Raw genomic sequence first — 25,164 nt, forward strand, 5'->3', positions numbered from 1 at the left:
GTTGTTAAGCAGTGTATTTGCAAGCATTTCGATAGTTTCATGTATAAATAATTTACTGTATGCTAGATACTAGCAAGCAAGGTGAGGAGTGCCACGGAACTTGCGCAATACTCCTCCCTAATATTGAAAGTAACGTACATATCATAAAAATCACCCAGAGCTGCGAAGACTAGCAACTAGTCCCACCCGGCGGAGGGGCTGAGTGACAGAGGGCGCGAAGCAGTCTGGCCAGGAGCAGGCACCGGACCCTCATTCAGGCAGATTTTAACATGGCTGCGGTGAAGCTTACAGCAGCGGAGGAGGATGCTATCAACAAGCACCGCTACCTCACACAGATGACAGTGCCGAAGGGCGCACTGCCGCTGAAAGTGCTGACCAAGAAGTGAGCAGGGGCGTACTGTTTCGGGCCGGAGACGGGGTCCTTCAGAAGGGTTCGGGGGTGGTTGTGCAGTGTCTGCTCTGCACGCTTGTAAAAATTGGGGGGGGGGTAGGGAGCTGGCCCGTGGGAACCGTGCATCCCACCAGAGGCCAGAGATGGTCCCCTGTCGAACTGTCCCTTGTATTGTCGTCTTCAACACACCTCCCCTACGCTCTTTGCAGATTCTTGCAACTACTTGAGCAGGCGGACAAAGGGCCAGACGCACAGGGGGAGGTGGCACGCCTATACCGGGAATTCCTACGAGAGGCGGCGCAGACGGAACTGCACGTAAGTACCGGTGATAGCCACTGCTGCCGTGCCGCGGGCGCCCGGAGCTCCGATCAAGAGGATTCAGAGGTTACATGTGTCCTCTAGCTGCTGAGGAAATGGCCCAAGGGCCTGTGAATCTGTTCCCATGCCCAATCATCTGCTCGCTTCTGGACCGAGCCGTTGACGCGCCTCTATCGCCTGGCTGCGGCCGTGCGCCACGTCCTGCGCCAAAACAGGCGAAGAAGCTACGCGCCATCTGCGAGGCCAACAAGCGCGAGCAGGAGAGCTACACCCAGAAGCAGCAGGAGCTGGAGGAGGCGATTGAGCAGGTCAGTGCCGCAGGGGGACGCAAGTGGGAGGCCATGGGGCCCAAGCCCGAGACCCGCCTGCCTCTGCCGCCTGAGGCCATGCCATGTTTCACGGCCGAGGCGAGCTGCAACGCAAGCGGCCTCATGTGCGGGACTCAGCACATTACGTACTTGCATCCACAACAGCGACGCACTAAGCTGCATTAGCTACTCCCGCTATATGCAAGTTGACCCCGCAAACCAAAATCGCGTTGCAGACAAAACGGGAGATTGAGGAGAAGAAGCAGGAGCTGGCACGGGCCAAGGTGGTGCTCGGGCAAAACGAGCAGTACGAGGTGCGTGGGTACAAGTCAGTGTTGGATGGCTTGCCTCCGTCTTGCTTCCATTGTGCGCCTCTAGCTCATTGTCACTGGCGCGCCGGGCTGCCCCGTGCCCGTCCAAACCCAACACCTCACAACCCCCGCCACTCCCAACCCCCTGTAGGTGCTGCGGCACCACATCATGGAGAACCCCTCGCGCGAGGTGACGCAGGCGGCAGTGGACGCGGAGCTGAGGCAGATGGCGGATGCCAAGCTGGAGAGTGGCCGCATCACGCAGCTCATGGAGGTGGGTCTGGAGTCTGTGCGGGATTCTGCGATGTGGGCGGGGGCCTTAATGCAGCGGCAGGCACAGTGGTGGTAGGTAGGCGGGTAGGACAATACCGAGACCCAGCACCTAGTCAGCCCTTACAGCACAGGAGATGGGGCTTCAGCCGTTGTCGGGGCGGCCTTGAGGCGTGAGCCCTGTACTCTGCCTTTGTGGTTAGGCCGTATACTGTCTATTCATTATGAAAGGGGCTGCTTGGCGGGTCGCAACCGTGGGCACTGGTTCGCCCCAAGACGCTCATATCCACGGGTGTGCTATCAGTTGCATTCGTATCCACTCTATAGGCCCCATGCAGCCCCGCGGCCACTGCCATGCCCCGCTGATCGCCTTACCAACGTCCCACTTCCCACCGCATGCAGCGGCGGCGCAAGCAGTTCTCGCTGCTGTTCTACGTCATCGAGGAGCTGCAGCGCACCGCCGACAGCACCTCGGACGAGCTGGCGACCATGGATGGAATGGAGGTGGACTCGTGAGGGGCGCAGGCAGGGCCAGGCAAGCCTAGGGGCAGAGGAGCCTTTGTGCAGGAGCTAGTGATATGTTGCTCTTGGTGGGGAGGTGGTGCGGTGTAAGCGAAGGAGCATGGTGTGCGTGTTGGCCTTGTGGCCAATGCCGTTCTAATGCGGCGGAGAGAGCGGATGCGTTGGCTCACCAGCGTCGTACAGCGCGCTTTTGCAAGGAGCAATAGGGTCGGGCCATGGGACAGGCATGAGGCAGGGCATGAAGGCGGGGGGGGGGGGGCAGAGGACTGACGAACGAAGGGTTAAGCCGTGCCAGTCAAGGATCCAGTGGCTGATCCTCTGTTGTAAAATCTGCAAGGTACATTTTTAGTTTTAATTGCATGAACAGACACAGCACAAAACTGTTTGCTTGATTGCGACAGCTCGCCAAGACTGCTTGTACCGGCCTTGCTTATTAAATTATGCTGAGAGGGCAAGCAGCGCCAGATGATGATGGCGATGGAGCGGAGTGGATCGTGCCCGGCGTGGGAACAAACGCGCAGGACTCATCGCAATTGCAGCCGCACGGCATCTCGCCGTGGCGAACACCCGCCGTGCTGAGGCAGTCGCGCGAGGTGCGGACGCAAGGCAGCTCGATGGGCGCTCGCGCGATTCCTCGCCAACAGGGGCGCATGACGGAGGCGAAAGCCAATTGACCCCCCGAGGGCGTGTTGAACCAGCCACCTTGTTCAGGCCGGTCACAAGGGGTTGCAACGCTGCGACGCCGGCGGCACCGCCGCCGTCGTGTCATGAAGGCTTTTGCACTTGAATGCGGCTAACACGCAGGTGCGCGTCAAGGCGCTCATGCGCGCTGCACGCGGGCTGGCAGTCTGTGGCGTGGATGTGAAGGTGGGTCCTAGCCCGCACAACCCCGGGCACCGCGCTGCCTGTACCTTCTAGGATCTCGGCCTAGCCCCATGCATCGCCAATTTATCCCGTACGCCAGTAGTAATTCGCCTTCCCCTGCCCACCACGTTTGGATCGCCCCTGCAGGTCATCTCCTGGGTCGCCACCCACCTCCTGCTGCCCCTCCTGCTCGCCTTCTGCGATCTTGGCGTGCGCCGTACTTTTACAATCGCACTGGCGCTGGCGCCAGTGAGTGTAGCCGATACCATATCAGCATCGGCATCCGCCGTAGCTGGGCTAGACGGTACCCAGGATACGACCGCGGCCAACAGCGTCCGCAGTGGCAGTAGCAGGGCCGAGGTACAAGTAGGCTGCGGCGGCGGCGCCTGGACGTGCGCTGAGCGCTGGCAGGTGGCTTGCTTCTTCGCGCTACTGGCTACTTCCTTGGGTCTGTACTACAGCCTGTATGCTTCGGACCCCGGTAAGCCAACCGCGGGCTAAGGAGCAAAGGGTGTAGGGTGGAGACATGATGGATGCCAGGCAGCTGTCCGTCATGGGCCATGCTTGGTGGCTGGCGGCTTCTGTTGCATGCTGTCTGTTTGTAACCATGTGCGTATCAACCGCCGCCGGCTGCAGGCTGGATCACGGCGGCCTCCCCGGCACCCGCCACGGAGCCAGGCGCCCCTGCATGCCAGCAGTGCGGCGAGGTGCCCAGCGCCCGCTGCCACCACGACAAGCACACCGGCAGCTGCGTGCACAAGCACGACCACCACTGCTGGTTCCTGTCAGCCAGCATAGGTGAGAGGCCTGCTGCAATGCCTCGGTGTGTTAGTTGCCCGCCTCAATCGTACTTATTTCGGGGTCGTAAGCGAATGGTTTGATAGCGCTTCATCTTCCGTGTGTGCCCGCTCACTGGCCCTGACCACGGCCTCTTGCAACGCTCTACTCCCCACTTGACTAATGACCACACCCCCACCACCGCACCTATCTCTGAAGGCGACCGCAACCACGCGCGCTTCTACCTCCTGCTGGTAGTGGAGGCGGTGCTGCTGTTGTGGATGGAGTTCCACGTGGTGCAGCTGTGGGCACGCTGCTACCTCCTGCGGCCGCCCCTGATGCGCCTGGTGGGTGCCTGGCAGGGCAGGCCGCAGGCGCCGCTGCTGGCGCAGCTGCCATGCCCGGGCGTGCAGGGGACGCTGGGCCTGGGCATGGCGTGTGCTCTGGGCATCTTCGGGGCGGTGTGGCTGGCGCTAGTGGTGTATCTTCTTCTGCTTCACAGCTATCTCGCAGCCACCGGCCAGACCACGTTAGAGCTGCTCAAGGTGCGTGAACGGCAGGCGGGGCAGGCTCGAAGCCACGTGGTCGGGTGATCCTTACGGAGCGCTTCTGGAGCTGCTTGCGTACGGGGCAGTGCCTATTGGGAGTCATTGCGATCCTTACATGAGTCGGGGTTATGAATGCGACATATGGGTCTCAGTTAAGTCGGGCCTTGAACTCACTGCCCCGCACACCCGGATTACAAAAACACGCAGGGCCACCGGCTGCCCTACCTCATGCGGTCCTACGCCGCCCTGCAGCCGCACCAGCTGGTAGCGGGGCGGCCGCCCAGCATGCTGGACGGGGCGGGCAAGGGCGTGTCGCTGCTGGCCATTGCGCGGCAGCACCTGCGCGGCACCCCGCCGCCGCGGCCCTTCGACGAGGGCCTGATGCGCAACCTGTACGTCTTCTTCCTGGCGCCCAAGCCCTACCCATACAGGTGGGCTGAGGAGCGTAGCTCATTCCACTCCCAACTATTGGTCAACCGAGACCGAGGAGGCTGGAGTTGCGACAGTCTGGGCGTTAGGGTGTCGGTGGTGGTCGTCCCCGGAGGCTGTCAGCCCAGGGGTTTGTTGGTGAGGCCCGCGAGTAGTGGGGGTCAGCTTGACGGGCAGGGATGGGCTACGGGGCGGCACGGTGGGGTGGGGTGGGGTCGGCTGGGTTTTTGCACAGCGGGTGTTACCATATTGGCGCAAACCGCGAGTGCCACGTAGTATTACTTGCTATTCCCTATTGCAGAAAATAGGCGGCAGGGCGAACTCTGGAAGCTTGCGTTTTGCCCAGTGTTGTAACCCTCTTTTCGTGTGCGCAGGCAAAAGCGGGAGGCTGCCGCAGGCGACGTGGAAATGCACTAGCAAAGGGCAGGCGGAGAGATGGCGGGGAAGCTATAGTGCGTGTGAGTGGGGATGGCCACATTACAGAGGTGTTATAGTTGCATGTGCATTGCGATCTGGGACACCAGGGGTTTGCGTTCCAAGGGCCAGCCGCACACGAAGGGCCACCACCCACCGCCGAGCCGAGCCCCCGAAGCTACCCACTCATCAAGTGCTACCATTTATTCTGTAGCGCTGCATACTCATGTTGTGTATTTACAATAGCGGGCGAACGTCGCGTTGTAACAACGTGACCAATATCGGTACCCGGCAACTGGCGAGCAGACGAGCTTTGCAAGGTGTAATAGATTATTATGACTTGCGCGGGATAGTCGATGTGAGTCGAGTGTGACGGCCATGAATTCACGCCTGGCACGCCCGATGGATGTGTCTGGGCACGCCGCTTGTCGTGGTCCCATGCAGCAACTTGTTTATTTCAGGCGACTCGCGGAATTGTGTATTCTTATACTTTACGACGTGTGGGAGCAACTCCTTGCAACTTATATAACAACACCGCGCGCAGCCGCAGACCAGGTGCGCGACTCAGACTAGCTGCTGCAGTGCTGGCTGTTTCTAGCGTAGTCATATCAGCGTGCGTTGCATCATGTATATCGGCGCGAAGAGCAAAGCCCAAATGGCAACGAGAGCACTGTTGAGCGATTGGTCCGCAACACGTTCTCGGCGATGTGTCGGCTCAAGCGCGTGTAATGCCCCGCGGCCGTTACCACGGTCACATTTATAACCCTGTATCGATAATTGACTGGGCCTGAACCTCAGTTGCCCGTTCGCCGGCGTGCCTTGACCCTGCTGGACCCTAAGCTTGTAGGACCTCCGCCCCCTCGCCGCCTCCCTACGCAGGCCGACCTTAGCACCAGCCCAACACCATGGCCTCACTGACCTGCCAGCGCCATATGGGCGCCTCGTCTCGCACCGCCGCCGCGCGGCGCAGTCCTGTGCTGCGCGTGGTCGCCCAGGCTGCGCCGGCCGCGCCCACCGCGTCCCATGCTGTGCCCGCCTCCAAGCTGATTGACGGCAAGGGTATTGCCGACACCATCCGCTCCGAGATCGCCACTGAGGTGGCTGACATGAAGAAGCAGTACGGCCTGACGCCCGGTCTGGCGGTGGTGCTGGTGGGGGCACGTAAGGACAGCGAGACGTATGTGCGCTCCAAGAAGAAGGCCTGCGCCGAGGTGCGTTCGCGCCACGGGGTTGGGAATGATGACGTGCTGGGGCTGGGGCTGGGGCTGGGTCTGATTCTGGGGCTGGGGATAGGCTGGTATCACGAGGTGGATATGGTGTCGGGAGGGCGCGAATGGGGACGGGGGTGGGAGCGGAGGGCGGCATTGCAGCCACTTCAGGAACGCACCAAGAAACAGATACGAGGAACACACAACAGGCCCTGTTAGCACAGATCCGCGTAGACGGCAATGTGTGTGTGAAAAGGACAGCAATGTGTGTGTGCGTGTGTATTTGCACGCATGCGTACACGGCTGACTGTGGGCCTGCCGCCGCTGGCTACCCCCATCACGCTGCAGGTGGGCTTTGACTCGTTCGGCACAGACCTGCCGGCTGACGTGTCGGAGGAGGAGCTGCTCAAGGTGCGGCTGCTGGGGTAGAGAGTAATCAGCTCAATCAAGTCAGGATGGGGGCAGACGAGGACATTGGGGTACATGGCAGCAGACAAGAATGCGTGTTGCTGTCGAAGGGGAAGGCGGGTGCGGCGGTTGGCAGGGACCGGCAGGCAGCCGAGGACCGGGTGTGTGGCAGAGGGTGGTGAGCCGGCCGAAGGTCGGAAGGGAAAGCAGCCAGACGCATACACGGAACACGAACTCTGGACGACCAGTTGGCAGCCCCCGGACGCTGCCCGGTCGCCCAGGCCTTCCCTACAACCACGCACACAAACCGAACGCCGACCCGCCGTGGCGTGCGGCGTGCCTCGCCCCCGCAGGTGGTTGCCGCCTACAACGCCGACCCCCGCGTGCACGGCATCCTGGTGCAGCTGCCGCTGCCCAAGCACATCAGCGAGAAGCGCATCCTGGACGCCATCTCCATCGACAAGGACGTGGACGGCTTCCACCCGCTCAACATCGGCTGTCTGGCCATGCGCGGCCGCGACCCGCTGTTCGTGCCCTGCACGCCCAAGGTGCGCGCTGGCGGCGGTGCGGTGGCACTTGACAAACGGCAATGGAGGAGGGGAGGGCGAGGGGCAGGGGCGGGGGCGGAAAGGAAGGAGCGGAGGCGGTGAAGGCGGAGGATGCAAAGCAAGGGGACGCAGACATGGGCTACAGGCAACATGCCAAGGCCCGGGGACGTGGCCGTTCCGGAGGCCCTCATGCTTGAATCTTCACCAACCCTATTGTGCCCCTTCGCCACCCCACTCCATCCCTTCCTTCAGGGCTGCATTGAGCTGCTGGAGCGCATGAAGGTGCCCATCGCGGGCAAGAAGGCGTGCGTCATCGGCCGCAGCAACATTGTTGGCATGCCCGCCGCCCTGCTGCTGCAGCGCCGCGACGCCACCGTGACCATGGTGCACAGCAAGACGCCCGACGCCAAGAAGATCTGCAGCGAGGCCGATATTGTGATCGCGGCGTGCGGCGTGGCGGAGATGGTGACGGGCGACTGGATCAAGCCGGGCGCGGTGGTCATTGATGTGGGCATCAACGCCAAGGTGGGGACGTGAAGGGGAGGCGCGAGGAAGGGCGGCAGAGTAAGGGATTGTTGCGGGTCTGCATGGGCGCGGCGGCATCCCCAGGCTTGCAGGAATGTATAGCAAGGGGTGCGGCAGCGAAAAGGGGCTTTAGAGAGGCAGGAACACTCTTTGGCAGGACAGTGCGCGTGGTCTTCTGCCTCAGCTTGCCTCCCCACGCTCTGCTCGCAGGATGACGCCACCCAGAAGAAGGGCTACCGCCTTGTGGGCGACGTGGAGTTCGAGGGTGCCGCCGCCAAGGCCAGCCTCATCACGCCGGTGCCGGGCGGCGTGGGCCCCATGACCATCGCCATGCTGCTGCAGAACACGCTGGAGAGCGCGCGGCGGGCGGCCAAGGGCGAGAAGGCGCACCACTGAGCGCGTCGAGGGGGCGGCTTAGGGGCCGGCATGGGGAGACTGCCGAGGGCGGGTTAGTGCTGCGTGAAGTTTCAGTGGATGTATGGGTGTAGGGAGATATAGGAAGCGACAATAGTAGGGAGCGACGGCACTGACAGTTTGGGCGCCGCTGGGTGGCCTGGTTGAGGGCGGCCTGAGTTGCAGCATTGCACAGCGCGTGCAACAACCGGGTCCAACAAGCGCCTCGCTGTTGCTATGAAGAAGCATGGTCGCGGTTTCATGGCTTTGACCAACTAACTGACTTGGACACATGGACTGTTAGGTTTAGCTGAAGACGTGCTGGTTGGGGGCTCGGACACTCCACACCTGATGACATGAGTGTCTTAAAAGGACTGGGGATACGTACATGGGTGATATGAGGTCTTGCGGGGGCCTGGGGCTTCTCTGCCGTGCGACGGAGTTTGCGCCGCTGTGGTGGCATGAAGTGCAGGCCGCGCCATTGGCAACAGCTTGAAAGGATTGTCACGCCACGTGCTGGCGCGGTGTAGGAGCAGAAGGGAGCAGACCGGTGCTGAAGAGACATCTTGACGAACTGGGCGATGCAGGTAAGAAGTTTGCAGAGAAGTGACTCAGTGAGCAGACCTAGCAGAACTGCCTGCCAGAACAACCTGCCTTGAACCCTGTCCCATCACACACCTAGCAGAAGCGGGGCGTGGTCGATGCACGGCATGCGCATCCCTCCTCCGGGGGGCGCTGTCCCACATCGGACCGGCCTGTCAGACCTCACAGCACAGGGCTGGCAACCCCCTGGCACTCCCTTGCCCTCAAACTTGGGCACCGACAGCCTGGACAACGCTTAGCCTGCAACTCAGAACACCTGCATCCAACCAAAATCACTTCACAGAGCCGCCTGCACCGCCAATGCCTTGCACGCCTCCATCGGCCAACCACCTCCCTCACACCCCTCCATAACCCTGGGAAGGCGTGCTCCGCTGTCGCCACCTTGTCATCGCGGACGCCGTCCACGGTCCGCCGCACACAAGCACCACCCCCTGCCTTCCTTCCTCCCTCGTACTTTCACACACAAGCACCGCCCTGCCGCCCCTACTTCTTGCCGCCCTTCTTCTTCTGCGGTGGCAAGTTTGGCTTGGCCGGCTGCGCCTTGGCGGCGGAGGGCGCGGGCGCATTGCTCCGGTCCAGATCCTCATCCACCTTGCCGGCGCCCTGTGAAACGTGAGGGCAAGCGGAGAGGCGGTGAGCCGAGAGGGCGAGCAATGGAGGTGCAGGCCGCAGCAGGTGCGGGGAAATTTCTGCCGTGCCTGCAACAAGCGGTGCACGCGGCGCAAGCAAGCCCTGTGCAGTCAGCACCGGCCCCCCAAACATGCCTCCGAACATCATTACACTGCAGTGCAGCATTGCAGTGCCATACCCACACCCGTGCCCGGAGTCCACGTCGTTCACGTCCATAACCCGGCCCTCCCCACCAGTAGCTGCCCCACGAGCGTCAATCGACCCCTCTTGAAACACGGACCCCGCGCCCACCTGGCTGCCCTTGACGGCGTCCTTCTCCCGCTTCCGCTTGTCGCGCTTCTTCTTGAACTCGGCGCGCTCCCACTTGGGCAGCCAGCGCTCCGGGTTGGGGGGCGGCAGGCCGCCGCCGGGCAGCTCGGGGTTGTAGCCGGCGGGGTAGCGCGGCTTCCGCTTCTTGCGGCTCTTCTTCACCTGTGCGGGGGTGGGGCAGTCGTTCATGGAGAACGGAGTGATTAAATCACAAGTATGAAGTGCCGACAGCGTGGCAGCGGGTAAACCTTGCAAACATTCCATGGCAGTTACAGAGAAAGACACAGTCTGGGGCCCAGCGGTGCGGGGTGAGAGCGAGGACGCAGGGTACGGTGTGGGCTGCGGTGTCAGTTCTGGTAGAGCGGAGGGTTGAGCCCGGCTGCAGATGCAGACACCGCGATTTCAAACAAGCCCACACACAACCGCTGCCCAGACACCTCACGCCGCTGCCGTGCTCCCATCCTTGCCCACACACCGCACCTTGGGCTGTGCGTCCACGTCCATGGCGTCGCCTGCGCGCTTGGCCCGCGCCGCCGCCGCCAGCTCGCCCGCCGCCAGGTCCGGGCCTTTGCCGCCCACCTTGCCGCCGCGGCCTCCCACGGCACCCTCCTCTAGCGCGTCCAGGTCAAGGCCGCCCAGCACCGCCGCCGAGGGCGCCGTCGCGTGCGGGCCCACGAGGCCAGGGGCGGCGGCGGGGTCAGCCAGGGCGCAGGCACGGGCCAGGCGCGCCAGCGTGGCGGCGCCGGCGGCCGTGGCGGCGGCGCCACTGGACTGTAGCTGCTTGAAGGCCTGTGGGGGCACGAGCAGGTGGGCGCGCCCGATGGGCGTGAGCGATGGGTGCCTTACAACTACGGCACTCGGCGCGCACAAGTTGTCAGGCTGGAGCGTGGTGTGTTCGGCTGTTTTTAAGTTACTCTCCCATGGAAACTTGAGCCGCCTCTTCGTCTTCAAGAGCCCGGCCGTGCCCCTACCCCTGCCCCAGCCCTATGCACCCTCCGCCTTGCCCCTGCAACCTGAGCGGCTCCGCCGTCTCACCTGCTTGGCCTCCTCTAGCTTACCCAGCCGCAGCTTGAGCCCAATGGCGCACGACAGGCACCAGCCCAGCCCGCTGGCGGCGGCGGGGTCGCCTGCGGAGCGCGCCTTCCAGTGCGACACCGCCGCGTCCAGCAGAGCCTCGGCGCCCGCGGGGTCGTTCATCTGCAGGCGGCGGGGTTGAGGTCGGGAGTGTCATGAGTGTGAAGCGGGCAGGCCAAGCGACGCAGTGGATGCTAGGCTTTGCACCCGCTACCCACCACCCGCCAGCTCCTGCCAGCCCGAGCCCGCAGAGTGATGCATGCCCCGTTTTCCGCACCGTTCCCCTCCCCCGTCCCGCCTGTCAGCCCTGCCGCACGCACCTGCTCGTACAGCGCCACGCGTGTGGCCACCATGGCGCCGCTCAGCGCCACGCCCTCGTCCCTGACGCCCGCCAGCAGCGCCGCCGCCGCCGCCGTGTTGCCCGCCTCCAGCGCCGCCTGCGCGCGCATGAGGCTGGGCGCCACGGCGGCGGAGGCGGGCGGCGCGCCCGGGGCGCCACTGCCGCAGGAGGAGATGAAGGCCTCCAGCGTGCGGTCAGCATCCACGGTCTGAGGGCGGGAGGCAAGGGGCGGGTGATGGTGGCGGTTGTGGCGGTTGTGGGCTTGTGGCGGTGGTGGTGGTGGGTTAGCAGGGCAGCAGCGGCATCGCTTGTGCAGTGGGGTCGCTACAGGGAGCCTGCAGGGCGCCGCAACAGCACTGTGCACTCTGCCTCCCACACTGTCAGACACGACACGACACGCAATAGCCCAGCCTGTGCGCCCCGCACGTCACCGGCCCACACGGCCACGCCCTCAGCAGCGCGCGCGCACACACGCGCGTACCCACCTTGCCCTGCGACAGCGACACCGCCGCGGACAGCAGCGCCACGTGCGGGTCCGTACTGCCGCCCGGAGCGGCGGCCAGCACGCCCACCAGCTCCCGGGCCGCGTCCGCGCGGCCGCCCACCTGTTGCATGCGGGTGCGTACCGTACGTTCGACACGGATGGCTGTGTGGCGCCTGGTGACATCAATGACACGCGTGTTGGCTGCCCGCACACGACGCGTCACTGCCTCCGGGCAGCACCCATCCACCGGGCAGCACCCGTGCCCAGCACTGCCGCCCACACACTGGGCCGTCCGGCTGCAAGCACCCAAGCACCACCGCCCCGCCCACTCCCAACCCGCTCGATTTCCCCCCAACGCCCATCGCGCGACTCCTTGCCACCCACCCCCCGTTCTCCATCGACGGCTACCCCCACCCCACCCCTCCGCCCAACCCGCCCACCTGATACAGCAGCCCCAGGTTGAGCAGCAGCTGCAGCTTCTGCCCCGCGCCCAGCCGGCTCTCCAGACCCTCCACAAACTTGGGTAGGCTGCCTGCCGGCGTGTGCCGCGCCAGCAGCCCAGCCAGCGCGCCCACCGCGCCCGCGCCGCCCTCCTCGCCCGCAGCCGCTGCCGCGGCAGCCGCCGCCTTGCCGCCGCCGGGCCGCTCCAGCAGCGCCTCCAGCCGCTTGGTGGCGCTGTTGATGTACTTGCGGTTCTGCGGCCCCGGCTCCAGGCGGTGCGGCGCGTCGGCCACGGCGTTGCTGTGCGCCAGCGCGCGAGTGGCCTCGTCGCTCAGCGTGGCAGTGCTGCGGCATGACGCAGGATGGGGTGGCAGGTGACAAGGATGAGAGCTCATCCGTAGACTGCTGCTGCCCCGCCACGCCGCTGGGCTGCCAACGCCCTGCTTGGTCCGCGCCCGCCCGCGCCGGCCCCCCCCCAAACCAAAACGTGCCAACCATCACCACCTCCCCATCCATCTCCCCGTCCTCCTCCTCCCTTTGCACCCAGGACGCCCGCACTCACCCGCGGATGAGCTTGTCGTACACCTCCGCCGCCTCCGCCGGCCGGCCCATGCGGCCCAGCACGTAGGCCAGCTGGCAGGACAGCGGCCCCAGCTCGTCCTCCACCTCCTCCTCAGCCAGGTCCTCCTCAAACAGAGTCTCGCGGCCTGGAGGCACAGGATAGGACAGGGCCGGGTCAGGGCCCGAACAGGGCAGGGCGGGCCATATCAGTAGTAAGGCAGGCGCAAGGTGTTCCCGCTGGATACTCCACGGGCCTTACTCCCCCCAGTGCCCCCCGCATTCCTCCCTCCCAGCCCCGCACATACCCATCTTGAGCGCCATGCGCAGCTCGCCCTCCGCGCTGGCCAGCTGGCCCGCCTCCACGAGGCCGCAGGAGCGGTTGAACGCCACCTCGAAGCTGTCACGCGGCTTCACCTGCGGAGGCAAGCGAGGTGGCGGCACCTTGGTACACATGCGTACGCGGCTGGGCCAGTAGCAGTGCGCAGCCGCGGGCAGCTGCCTGCGGCCTTTCCTTGATACACACACACACACACACACACGCTTCCCCCTTTTGTTCATGAAGCGCCCACCTTGAGCGCTGCCATAAGGTCGGGCAGCTCGGCGGACAGCCCCGCCGCCACGTAGGCGGCCAACACGTTGGTCTTGAGCTCCAGGGAGTCGGCCTAAGGCGGCAGTAGGAGGGAGAATGCGGGGAAAGGAGTACCGCCCAGGCCTTACATGAGTGTCTGGCACCACGGATGAGATAACATGACCTGTCCTCCTCTTGTCTCGCGCCCACACCCGCGCCCCCGCCGCCGCCCGCGCCCGCGCCCGCGCCTGCGCCCGCACGCCATCCCACACCCACAACCGCACTCTCACCCGCTCCCTCACCCACAGCCCCACCCGCATCTGCATCCGCATCCATCCCTGCACCGGCGCCCGCACCCGCGCCCACGCCCACGCCCGCATTTGCCGCCGCAGTCCCGCCCCCCCCGTTACCCACCTTGTACTGCTGGAACAACTTGTCATAGGTGTTGATGCAGTCCTTGCTGCGGCCGCGCCGGTACTCCAGCTGGGCCTGCAGCTGCAGCAGCGGCGTGGCGGCGGCCGGCTCCAGGTCGGGCACCGCCAGCGCAGCGGCGGCCACCGAGAGCGCCTGGGGCGAGGGGGGAATGTGCGGATGATAGAGAGGGTGAAGGTGAGGCCGGGGCAAGGGGTAGGCGACGCCCATTACCGCGTGTTCCCGGCCTCCGCGACTGTGTGCGGCATTCAAGCCCAGCCCAGCGTATCAGGGGCCAACCCTGGCAGCTGCAGGAGCCCCGCTGCTACCCTGGGTCCCAGCCTTCCAGGCCAGCCCGGGGCTCCCAAGCCACAGCAGCCCCGGGCCACAGGCTGTGACCCCAGCCTCCCGGGTTGGCGTCTCTACACACAGCCACAGCCACAGCTTCAGCCACAGCCACAGCGCCAGCGCAGAGAGCCACCCACCTCATCAATCTGACCCAGCCGGTAGAGGCAGTAGGCCTGCGGCGGTTGGAGGTGCACGCAAGACGGTGGTCACTCGGTTTCCGGACAGACAAGCGTTGCTGTCATTGCAGCTTGAATGTAGTAACGCCGCATACGAAGCACCAGCTGCCACCCCTGGTTTGTCGTGTCGCATACGCGGCACCTGCACCCTACCCGTCGCCCCCACAGCAACCCTACGAGCCCCCGCCCCACCCTCCTCCACTGCAGCCCCAAAGCCAGCCGTGCAGGGCCTTTACCCGCACCCATTCCCCAGCCACCAGGACGTGCCTTCTCAAACCCTAGAGGCAGGGCTGACAGTGGCGGCTTGTTGAGCAGCGTGAGGGCCGGCTGGAACTCCTGCAGCTGCATGTGGGCGACCACCTTGCAGCGCAGGGCATCCTCGTCGCCAGGCGCCAGCGCCAGGACTGCGGGCAAGCGTCACAGCCACACAACGCCGCGTCAAAACCTCCCCTTTCCCCATATGTTCATGCTCAGGGATGCTGCTGTATTGAACTGCGCCGGTGTGCGCAGCAGTGAGCTGCGATGGTCATGGCAGTGTGTTTTAGGCCGCCAGAGCAGCACTCACTCTCATCGCAAGCTTTAAGCGCCTTCTTGTGTTGTTGGTTCTTCACACACGCTGCGAGCTTTTCGAAAGCTGCCTCCAGCGGAGTGGCCTCCGCTGCGGCCATCGCTGCCGTGCTCAGTCGCAAGCCTTCTGCACTATATGAGAGTTTAATGTAGTAGATCTAGACGTTGACAAGTGATCTGGGCCGTGCTAACCGCCCAGAAGAATAGCTTTACAAAATCCCTCGGTGGCCTTCCAGCACAGCCCTGTGCACTTTTCAATATAGTCTTGGAGACGCGCTGCAGTGTGGTGGGTCGTTTACCATTATGTCTTTCAGAAGCAAGCGCGCAATGGAGAATTGCATTGTGTTTTCGACGACTCTTCCCCTTTTCAGCATTACAGCAACTCATACAAGGATATTAACGTGTTTTCTTCATGTCAGATTTGCCAGCACATCTGACTTTCCAGGCGTACCCCTTGCAAATGGCAGAATGACACGCTACGCGGTTTTGGGAGGAGGCATAGCGGGAGTCTGCTGCGCGCTGGAGCTAGCTCGCTGCGTAAAACAGGAGAATGAGAGCGAGGAACGGACCGGTGGTGCTGGAGTGGCCTCAAGTGAGCCCGTTGTCCCGCCCTGGTTGCGGCCATCCTTCGCCCCCTGCCCTCACTCACCCTCACCCGGTCGCCCACACCAATCTTCCTCGGCCCCTGATCAGGCGTGGTCCTCATCAGCGCCAGCCCGGTTATAAAGGGGGTTCGAGAAGTGGCCCGGCTTGGTCGCCTGCTGGAGGAGCTGGAGGTGAGCCACAGGGCGGCCAGTTGCTCTGTAGGCTGTAGTCTTCGTGCCGTGGCGCCAGCACCGCCACAGCTGGTTGCTGCACACGCCGCAAACACCGTGATTGCAGTACTACATGAAGCTTATGGCAAAATCTCTGCGTGAATACCTGCAGGTGGTGGAGACGTCTCTGCCGGAACTGGCTGCCGGAAGTGACGGTGCGCTGCGGGCTGTGCACGGCGCGGCGGAGGGGCTTGACCTGCAGCGTCAGGTGCGTAGCAGGAACAGCCAGAACAGGATACAGCGTTGGCTAGGTATCTCGTGACGTGCGGTACTTGTAGATATTGCTGGAAGTTTGGTATCCGAGGCCGTTGGGTGCGTGGCATGCCATCGTCCTCAGGTGGTAAAGCTTGCGGGCGGCGGCGAGATCGCGTTCGACAAGCTGTGCATCTGCACCGGGGCGCGACCCAAGGTGCGCTCCCGGCTCCGCACTGGGCAGGCTTTCTGACAACTGCCGTATCCCGGTCGGGGTAGGGGCTCGCGCGGGTGTGTATTACTGTAGTAGTAGACCGCGCTCCAACTAGTCAGTACATATCATACTGCGGCGCCGCCCCCTGTGCCACACGGCATGTTTCCTCCCAAAGCGTGCCGCCTCTTGCGCTGGCATTCCCACGCCCCATTCCCACGCCCCACACCCAGTCTACCTATAATAGAAACAGTCAGGTCAGTAATCTAGACATGCTAAGGCAGTGTCGGGTAACGGACTTGCGTGCGCCGCATCCCCACAGGAGCTAGGGGTGCCGGGCGCTAATCACCCCGCCGTAATGACACTTCGAGACACTGACAGCGTGCAGGTGCGCGGTGGCTCCGTGCATTTGTGTGCGGCGGGGAAGAGCTCGGCAATGGCGAAGCGGACGCATCCAGGTGTCCTGCTCCCGTTGCTGCTTGCTGACTACAGCAATTCACTTTTACCTGATTGTGGGGGCAATTCTACACATGTCGACGCTTTGGTGCAGGAGCTGGCACTCCGGCTGCGCAGCTGTCGACGGCTGGTGCTGGTTGGGAACGGCGGCATCGCGCTTGAGCTGGCGGGGGCGCTGGCAGGGAAAGAGTTGATCGGTAGTCACGCCACAGGTGCAGTCTGCCCCACCAACGCCAACAGCGCCAACAGCACTTGCAGCAGGGCAGCCGACACCGCAGCTGGGTCGCCTGCTGGTGCAAGCGCTGCCGGGGGCGGTCGCGAGCTGGTGTGGGTGCTGAAGCACGGACACATCGGAGACGCCTTCTTCGACCTGGACGCAGCCGCATTCCTGCTCCAGCACATCGCGCCTGCGGCGGCAGCCAGCCTTGGTACTACAGGTGCAACAGGGGGATCAGGCGTAGCAGTGGACGCGGTGGATGTGAGCAGCCCGGCTGCGCCGCAGATGGCCGTGGCGGATGAGGCACTCCTGCCGCCTGCGGCGAATTTGGCGGGGCGATCGCCTGGATATGAGGCTGGGCTGCAGGCCCGTGATCGCTACCGGCATATGGGGCATGCAGCCGGCCCCGCATGGACCAGGGAGCTGCTGCGGGGCTTGAGGCGCGAGCAGCAGGATGCCGGGCAGGGGCAGGCAGGGCAGTCGCCCGTGCTGGTGTACGAACCAAAGGCGACGGGAGAGGCGGGCGCGGCGTGCAGCAGTGGGCGTGGGGCAGGCGGGGCGTCTGGTAACAGCTCCGCGTCAGCGGCGCTGGAAACAGGGCCAGCATCTGATCCCGAGAGTTTCCATTTGCGCTTAGAGTTTTCGTCGACGGTGACACGTATAGCGCATCACGCGAGACCGGCCGAGCCGGCCCAGGCGTCCGCGCTACACCCACATGCGCCGGCAACGGCGGGGCCTGCTGGTGAGGACGCAGAGCGCAACAGTAGTGGCAGCGCGAGCACCTCGGCCGAGCCGTGGCCCCTGCACGTGACGCTTTCAACCGGCAAAGTAAGCGGGCAGCAGGGCCTTCTGTACAACCCGCTGGCCGTTGCCATTGCTTGGAAGCTGCAGCACCAGGACTTTCATGTTTGCCTTCTCCCACCCACAATACCTGCACACGGTACCCTGCTAAGCGCGCGGGGTTTTGCTGCATGCGTTCGCCTGTCCTTAACAAACACACTACCGCACACGCAGGTTCTGGGCGCGGACCTTGTGGTGGTGGGCATCGGCGTGGACCCGCACACGGCCTGGCTGCCGCCTGAGCTGGCGCGGGGGCCCGACGGCGGCCTGGTCGTGGGTGCCGACATGCGCACCAGCCACCCCGCCGTGTGGGCGGCAGGCGACTGCTGCAGCTGTGAGCACTGGTGCACCGCCAGCGCCGACGACGGCGGCGGCGCGCAGCTGGCGGGCCCGCACTGGTTCCAGCATCGGCTGTGGACGCAGGTGTGGCGGGGTTGTGCCCAGGGACATTGCTGTGTTGTGCTTATCACATGGATGACCAGGGGAGGCCACGCAAGCCTGTCATCAACATACCGTACCCATGCTGATGCCTGCCTGCTTGTACGGCTTGACTGCAAGGCGCGTGTCATGGGCACATACGCGGCACGCTGCATGGCGGGCCTGTCGGACGAGCTCGCATCAGGCTTCAACTTTGAGCTCTTCACACACGTGACGCGCTTCCTGGGGTTCAAGGTGCGTCGGCCGGGACGGCAGACCTGGCTGGTTAAAGTAGGGAGGTGGTAGGGGTGGTTTGCAGGTGCGTCTGGCCATCGACAACATGGGCCACCGGGCATACATGGCACCAAGCCCGCACCTGCCAAGCTGCGACAAGCACCCCGGGACCGTGGTCTGGCCTCTGCGCTTGTCCCATGTGCACAACCATCACCACTAATAAGCAGCTCGCCAAACTCGCACCAAATAAACCTATGGCTTTGGCAATCCGGTGATCATGTCGCAGGTAGTGCTGTTGGGGCTGTACAACGGCCAGCGGCTGGAGCAGGAGCCGGCGGAGGACACGCGGTTATACAGCCGAGAGGGTGAGGCGGAGGACGGCGGCGGCCCATCCTTCGTGCGGTTGCTGCTGCTGCGCGGCAGGCTGCAGGTGAGATAGGGAAGGGCTGGTGGCACGGTACGGATAAACCTGATTGTCGATGTGCTTGAAAAACGCAACACAAGCAAACAAGCGAACATGACGTTGTAGAGCTGAGGCCAGGAAGCTAGCACACGCAAAACGAAAAGCGTGAGCATGAGCAGCGACAGCAACTGCTACGTTACCTTTGACGAGATAACCGCGCGCCAAGCTGCGCCACTCCGGCGTCCTAAAGCTCGTATGTTATGTAGCTGCGCTGTGTCTGACAAGTTCGCATATCAGTGGGCCCCGGCCCTGTCGCTTGCGTGTGTCGTGTGGCCACCTGCTGTGCAGGGTGCCGTGCTGATCGGCGAGACAGGGCTGGAAGAGGTGAGCTTGTGCAGCTGGAGTGTTAGTGAGTGTTGCCTGCCGACAGCAGTGGGCTGGCGCAGGAGTAGTCGTCCGACCATAACGTCTTGACCCGGCGTCCGACCAGCCGCGCGCTGATGCGTTGCGGTCGCAACTTGATTGTTCATGAATGCTGGGATCTGGAAGTAGTTTCTTAGAGCATCGTCAATAAAAGTACGCTGCACATGATCCGGACTACGCCATCCTGTCCCTCAACCTATCTCATCGCAACCAACCCTGTATCGGCTGCAGGCGCTTGAGAACCTGATCTTGGATGGGCTGGACCTGTCGTCCTTCGGCCCCGCAATCCTGGATCCGGGCTTCGAGCTGGAGCACGTGTTTGACTGAGGCACAGGCAGGCGTGTGGCTTGGCGTGACGGGCGCAAGCCTGCGGTTTGACGCACGCTATGACGCTATGCACCGTTCAAGCAGCCATGGTTCTTCGAGAACAAGCAAGGTTGTATTCCGCGCTTTGCTGCGTGACTGGTCTTGGTCAGTGGGCAATCGCAATCACACCACCCATGCGGACAACAGCCCATGGGAACACGACCGTACCATGCTGTCACACGCACACCCGCTGTGAAGGGGACCATCCCGCATCTGTCTGAAACTTGTCATCTGTCACGCCGCGTATGCGCTGAAGTGACCTTCGTTTCAGGCTGTCCTACTGTGTGACCCAGCGCTTAACCCTGTCTGAGCAAGCCAACCTATCCCTCCCGTGGTCCCCTATGCTTCCGATGTCCTTGTTCTGGCGCTGTCACCCCTACCCTTCCCGTGTATTCTTGCCCCTCAGCTGCACCTACCCCCCACTGAGACAGCTGTCACCCATCCGAACCCAGAGCGAGGGGCACGAGGCTCAAGAGAAATTGTCCGAGGAAAAAGTTACAGAGCTACACGCTCTCTGCGTCCATCCGGACGCCGCAAAAACCCCCGACCCCACACCCCGAAACACACACGGTCACAAAATGAAGGCAGCCGCCAGCAATTTACTGGACAATGATCTTGCCGACCATGCCAGCGCCCTGGTGGGGCTCGCAGTAGTAGCCGTACTCGCCGGCAGCGGTCAGCTTCACCGAGTAGGTCTCGCCGGGGGCGTTCAGGTAGTCATCGCGGGAGATGGCATCAGCGTTCACGCCGGACTGCACATAGATAGAGAGGGGAGGGAGAGGAAAGTCAGTCGCGGCAGTGGACGTGTCGCATGTCGCTGAGGACGTGGCACCCCGCTGAACCGCTAACGATAGACGGTGGATTGGGAGTCCCCTACGACTGATCAAGCAAATCTAGCGCAATGTGCACAGCAAACACGAATTCGCGCGAGCTGTCGGCGTTATGTCGCTGTGCAAGCAAATGCGATTCGCACATCCGGAGCCAACCAAACTGCGTGATCTGCCCGGCCAATTGAAACCATGAACCCATGATAGACTCACGGGGATGGCATCCTCGTCGAAGACGATGTTGTGGGGGAAGCCAGCGTTGTTCACGAAGTTCACGGTCTCGCCGGACTTGATGGTCAGGGTCTTGGGGACGAACTCCAGAGCACCAGAGTCAGCGCCCAGCTTGACGGTGGCGTCGGCGTGGGCAGCCAGGGTCAGGGCCAGAGAGGCAACCGACACACCGGCGACCGAGGCCACGCGCTGAGCAGCGGCCTTCAGGCTGGCGACGGGGCGCACAGCGCTGGCGCGGGAAGCGGGGGCACGCAGAGTAGCCTTCATTTTTAAAGTGATACGAGGTGTTTCCAGGTATGGTTTGTTTGGGAGCGCGCGGAGAATTTGAGCCCGGGCGAACCAGATGTGCATGGGTCGTACTTTTGGGATTGGGAGGCGATTTCCGCAGGTTTTGGTGCTCAGCAAAATTTGAGGGTGCTAGGACATGGAATCTAAAGGCATGTGTCGATTGGACGGACCCTATGGAGCTTCCTGTGAACGTTCGCGGTCCAGCACTCTGCATGTGAGCCGCGCCAGGTCCTTAAATGGCCGCGGACGTGCATGACCCAGTTCCAATTAGCATGCACCTTTACAACGCGAATTTAGACGCGCGGCATGCGCCTCAGCCTGATGAAAGGTAGCTGCACGCATGCGATCCGCGCCCGGAGGTTGGCCCAGGTCCCTCGGTGCCCTCAGGTCGCGTTTATCTCCATGAGAATGCGGGCAATTAATCATCCTGGCCTGCTGGGTTCACGGATTGAGGCGACGTGACGTGGATGAGCGCGCTTTTCCGCAAACCTTGACTCACTGGCCAGGTGCTGCCCTTCCTTACATGCGCTTGACTGCGTGACGCTATCTGGTGATGCACGGTAGCCTAGACCTGGGAAAGGGAGAGACTTCAGTACCGCAAGGGGCCCAGGGGGTATGACACGCAGGAGCAGTTGTGCGATGGGTATTCAGGGCGTGCCAAGAGCCTGAGGACTATGCCCGCGGCCTTCGCGAGACCACCCAGGATGACATGTTCAGGGGCAGGTAACCTATAGTAAACCAGAAACTTTGTCGTGTCAGCTTGGATAAATGGCGCCGTCCACAGACCACGCTGCAACTTGCGCCCCAGGCGCCCAACATAGGATTAGAACATGGCGGCAAGCACCGTAGCCCAGGGCTGACACGTGTGAGACAATGCCGATTAGCACAAGTTCCGCTCTGGTCTGCGTACGCATTAGTTCCGCAACACTCGTCATTAAGTTGCCATGAGCTGGCGTCAAGTAGCATTTGACCTGGTTCACCCGGACTGACCACCACGCCAGGCTACACCGCAACCATAGCGGGCTCGTCGTGTATACGACGGCCCGTGAGGGGCCTAGGCCCAACCTGCGTATCTATAGAGCGCCGTCGACATCCGGTACTTCCCTGCACTGCATGGCGCATTGCTTCGAACATTTCCACCTCCAGCGCGAGCCTCAGCTCCCTAGCTGCCCTCTGTCCAGTCTCGAGCTCTAGACTCATGCCTCAGTTCCCACTGCCCATGTCCACATCATCCTGTTGTGCTGGCTGTTAGCAACATAGCACACAACAACATCGCCAATCTTTCACGCCCCAACTACGCGCCGTCTCCCCGCCCCGCCTGCACGGGCTTACAGCTCCAGGTCGCCCCCGCGTGTGTTGCTCATGAAGTGCATCCGCTTCAGCACGTACTCCTTGCCGCGCAGGTTCACCGAGGACACGCCCCACTGCAGACAGCATGAATAACACATCGCAGGTTAAGCAGGCGGCAGCTCTTAAACGGGGGAGTTACCAAGGAAAAAGCGCGGCCCGGGTCCCCTAATGCAAATGTAGCACCCACGGCGACCTCTTTAAGGACTGCGCCCTAAAGCAGTGACAACCTTCCCTGCTTGCGCACCTTGAACTCCTCCCACTCAATGTCCTTCTCCACGACCTCCACCAGCTCCGCCGGCTGGGGCACACCCGTCTTCTGCAGTAGGCTGATCGGCAGCGGCGCCTTGCAGCGCGCGAAAGTAAACAAGTCCTGCAGAGACAGTAGCAACAGCAGTAGCAGCACGCGATGCGACGGTCGGCACAATATACCCGGTGGTCACAGCAGAGCAGTGGGTTTACGAGAACAATAGTCGCGGGCAAGGCGCAAGGCATAACAAGGGCTGTAACCTGTTGGGGCCTGATCGTGCGTTTATTTGCTCCTGTGCCCGACTTCTCCCTCACCTTGCCCTTGGGGTCGTCGCTTATCGACACGTTGCACAGCTGGTACCGCTCGCTGCGGAGCGCAAGCGGGATACAGGGATTAGCATGATGCCATGGTGCCGGTAGCACATAGAGGTTTGCCGTTCTTGTCTGCCCTCTACACACTACGGTACTCCTACCACCAAACCCACGCATCCATCTCCCAGTTCTTCAGCCCTCCGCTCCGCGCCGCCCTTCACGGCTCCCACCTGTTGGTCTCCAGGAACAGGACCTCGCTGCGCAGGCGCGCGCTGGTCCAGCCGCTGTGCTTCATGCCCTTGTCCGCGATGGCCGACAGCGTGTACTTGAGCCAGGGCTCATTGCACAGATTGAACTGGATGGAAACCTCCTGGCTCACCCTGTTGTGAGGGCAAGAATGTGGGGGCAGAGCAAACTCAGCGGTGCTGGTCGTGATTGCGTCGCCCTGGCCTCGCTAGCGTGCGAGCACGTAGAAGCCCTCAGAGCACAGCCCGCGACGCAGGATAGTAGACCGTGACGAGACGCGAAGGGCCCACGTGAACCGGCCACCACCCGTACTGACTTGCTCTTGGTGCGGGTGGTCATCTGGCGGTCCGCATTCATGGGCTGCACGGTGGGGTAGGGCGCGGGCACCTCGTCCACGCACGGCTGCAAATCGATGGCGGTACCAGTGCGCGTCGTCAGCCAGCACCGCTCCACCTGCATACGGCAATGCGGGAAATAGTACATGCGGGGCAAGTAACACGATGTTGCCCGCGCAAGTTCACGGTCCTGCCGAGTGATCCCTTTCCCCGTCCGCTCCTTCACCTGCTGCCCCACCACGGTGCTTCCCATGCATTCCCCCACCCTGGCCGCCTCCAATGCGTCCCCCCACCCCTGGTCGCACAACACGCTGCCAGCGCACCTGGTACGAGCAGCCGTCACCGGGTGAGCACCACAGCCGCGACTTGACGAACCGCGCGCGGGAGTTGTACTTCTCCTGAGGTGGGAGCAGCTTCAGCAGCGCGCGGAACTCCGCCACGGTGTTGGGAGGGTGCGAGAGGTAGTGTGCATAGAAGCCCATGTGCATTAGCACCGCCACCAGGTCCGAGTCCGACGTGTACACCGTGTCACCCCAGATCTGCCGCGACTTGACCTGTTCCGTGATGAAGGTCAGGAATATGCTACGTAACTGTTTCGTGCGCCTGAATGCGAGCAGAATTATGTTCGGCCTGATGTAATAGTGATAGACCCCCAAGTGCCTTCCCCCCCGAGCCCACCGCAGGCACCAGCATCCGCAGCCACCAGCCCCACCCGCCGTTGACAACTGCAGGCCACAAGTGACATGCGTGCTTACCCGCTTGTTATCTTTCGTCATGTACTCTGGCGAGATGACCACCTGTGGCCAGCCCCAACAAAGTCATGTGAGCATCGCATCAACCATGCAGCGCTGGCTTGGCGCCACCCATGCGGCTAGCTGGATGCATGGCCACCGCGCACCACCACGCACCGCCCGCATGCACCACCTACCAGCATGACAGCTACGAATGGCGATTTACAAGGCGACTATGTCTCTACACACTGGGCGCGTTCCACCTCAGGCATCATGGCCTGTAACAGCCCCCGCTGCTAAACCCGCGTGCCCAACCCGGCAACGATGTGCCCGTGCGCGTACAGCCCCCGACCTCACCTCAACATTCTGCTCGCCCTTTTTAAAGAGCTCCTGTAAGCCGGGTAGCGGCTCGTCGCCACGGTACGCTATCAACGGGCAACCCGCACCTGCGCCATATGCAGCCACAGTGACACTTCATTACCCCCTGGGTGCTCCCCTGGGCACTCCCCTGGACACTCCCCTTCACAAGATTGACGGCTAACCGCGCCAGGCAGTACTATCATAAGCGGTTGCGCAGTTGTAGGCGGGGGGTCCCTGGGACTCACCGCGACGGGCCATGGTGACCGTCAACTGCACGCCCCAGCAACACTAGCGCCTTACGGCTCCACGGCCAGCAGGCAGGCTGTCAGCCTGTATAGCCGCAAGAACGGCGACTGTCAGCAGTCTTGGGTAGGACGCAGCACAGAAAGAAGGCTTTGCCAGTCGCCCAGCGTCCGGGATAACCCCGAATCCCCGATTGCAGACAGCGAGGTCACGACGTTGCAGCAGCGCCATCTCTAGAGGGAGCCCAGAGCCACCGCATCAGGTTGGTATGTCCGCATGGTGCAAGACACAGCGCGGTGAAGCCCGCATGCGCGCCACGGCGCTCGAGCCCGAAGTCTCCTTGCCCTCCTGACAAGCCCGTGACAGGCAGTGATGCTACTAAGCTGCAGTGCCTCGCCTTATGCTAAACCATTGCGTACCGGCTGACGGAAGTCTCGCTGGCTGCGTTTGGGCGCGAGCTGCTCGCCGACCCGCTCCAAAGCTGCCCGGATTCAACCTTTTTTAATCTCAAGCACTTAACTACAGTTCAATAGTCAACACGACGGGCGTCAGGACACAGAGAAGCGTCGAAAATTTCCGGTGTTGCGAGCAGCTTTAGTTCAGCCCACCAGTCATAAGAGACGACCACCAAAATAAAACTGACACTTTGCCCTGGATTCGGGCCCAAACTCTGGG

General features: G+C 62.9%; 7 protein-coding genes across 7 annotated transcripts; 4 read left to right on the top strand and 3 right to left on the bottom strand.

Moving 5' to 3' along the window:
• The first annotated feature begins 11 nt into the window (after nt 1-11).
• Nucleotides 12-2,459, top strand: CHLRE_03g182350v5 (uncharacterized protein). Its single transcript, XM_043061062.1, has 6 exons — nt 12-382; nt 601-706; nt 925-1,017; nt 1,254-1,331; nt 1,480-1,602; nt 2,001-2,459. Exons 1-6 carry the CDS (start codon nt 270-272, stop codon nt 2,112-2,114), a joined length of 627 nt encoding a protein of 208 aa, XP_042926191.1. The 5' UTR covers nt 12-269; the 3' UTR covers nt 2,115-2,459.
• A 52-nt stretch (nt 2,460-2,511) lies between these two features.
• CHLRE_03g182400v5 (uncharacterized protein) lies at nt 2,512-5,490 on the top strand. Its single transcript, XM_043061063.1, has 7 exons — nt 2,512-2,713; nt 2,925-2,987; nt 3,132-3,465; nt 3,621-3,782; nt 3,981-4,306; nt 4,517-4,740; nt 5,113-5,490. Exons 1-7 carry the CDS (start codon nt 2,561-2,563, stop codon nt 5,153-5,155), a joined length of 1,305 nt encoding a protein of 434 aa, XP_042926192.1. The 5' UTR covers nt 2,512-2,560; the 3' UTR covers nt 5,156-5,490.
• Nucleotides 5,491-5,641: 151 nt separating this feature from the next.
• CHLRE_03g182450v5 (uncharacterized protein) lies at nt 5,642-8,833 on the top strand. The gene is made up of 6 exons (XM_001702865.2): nt 5,642-5,707; nt 6,032-6,363; nt 6,709-6,771; nt 7,122-7,316; nt 7,569-7,841; nt 8,052-8,833. The coding sequence occupies exons 2-6, from the start codon at nt 6,058-6,060 to the stop codon at nt 8,235-8,237; spliced, it is 1,023 nt and encodes a 340-aa protein (XP_001702917.1). The 5' UTR covers nt 5,642-5,707; nt 6,032-6,057; the 3' UTR covers nt 8,238-8,833.
• A 2-nt stretch (nt 8,834-8,835) lies between these two features.
• On the bottom strand, nt 8,836-15,009 carry CHLRE_03g182500v5 (uncharacterized protein). Its single transcript, XM_001702899.2, has 14 exons — nt 14,745-15,009; nt 14,447-14,583; nt 14,141-14,176; nt 13,659-13,811; nt 13,246-13,338; nt 12,982-13,090; nt 12,678-12,822; nt 12,115-12,460; nt 11,676-11,795; nt 11,171-11,398; nt 10,812-10,973; nt 10,257-10,565; nt 9,759-9,938; nt 8,836-9,440 (listed from the first exon to the last, which is right to left on the bottom strand). The coding sequence occupies exons 1-14, from the start codon at nt 14,845-14,847 to the stop codon at nt 9,321-9,323; spliced, it is 2,241 nt and encodes a 746-aa protein (XP_001702951.1). The 5' UTR covers nt 14,848-15,009; the 3' UTR covers nt 8,836-9,320.
• A 92-nt stretch (nt 15,010-15,101) lies between these two features.
• Nucleotides 15,102-19,633, top strand: CHLRE_03g182550v5 (uncharacterized protein). Its single transcript, XM_043061064.1, has 11 exons — nt 15,102-15,338; nt 15,440-15,522; nt 15,674-15,769; nt 15,899-15,970; nt 16,287-16,352; nt 16,515-17,465; nt 17,652-17,900; nt 18,036-18,149; nt 18,415-18,558; nt 18,880-18,915; nt 19,186-19,633. The coding sequence occupies exons 1-11, from the start codon at nt 15,215-15,217 to the stop codon at nt 19,279-19,281; spliced, it is 2,031 nt and encodes a 676-aa protein (XP_042926193.1). The 5' UTR covers nt 15,102-15,214; the 3' UTR covers nt 19,282-19,633.
• Nucleotides 19,634-19,803: 170 nt separating this feature from the next.
• On the bottom strand, nt 19,804-20,921 carry CHLRE_03g182551v5 (uncharacterized protein). The gene is made up of 2 exons (XM_001702900.2): nt 20,361-20,921; nt 19,804-20,072 (listed from the first exon to the last, which is right to left on the bottom strand). Exons 1-2 carry the CDS (start codon nt 20,643-20,645, stop codon nt 19,920-19,922), a joined length of 438 nt encoding a protein of 145 aa, XP_001702952.1. The 5' UTR covers nt 20,646-20,921; the 3' UTR covers nt 19,804-19,919.
• Nucleotides 20,922-21,173: 252 nt separating this feature from the next.
• CHLRE_03g182600v5 (uncharacterized protein) lies at nt 21,174-25,132 on the bottom strand. Its single transcript, XM_001702901.2, has 10 exons — nt 24,909-25,132; nt 24,492-24,576; nt 24,244-24,332; nt 23,911-23,952; nt 23,479-23,709; nt 23,137-23,273; nt 22,805-22,954; nt 22,578-22,629; nt 22,261-22,386; nt 21,174-22,090 (listed from the first exon to the last, which is right to left on the bottom strand). Exons 2-10 carry the CDS (start codon nt 24,502-24,504, stop codon nt 21,995-21,997), a joined length of 936 nt encoding a protein of 311 aa, XP_001702953.1. The 5' UTR covers nt 24,505-24,576; nt 24,909-25,132; the 3' UTR covers nt 21,174-21,994.
• Nucleotides 25,133-25,164: the final 32 nt, after the last annotated feature.

The sequence above is a fragment of the Chlamydomonas reinhardtii genome, chromosome 3 (assembly GCF_000002595.2).
Source record: "Chlamydomonas reinhardtii strain CC-503 cw92 mt+ chromosome 3, whole genome shotgun sequence".
NCBI lineage: Eukaryota > Viridiplantae > Chlorophyta > Chlorophyceae > Chlamydomonadales > Chlamydomonadaceae > Chlamydomonas > Chlamydomonas reinhardtii.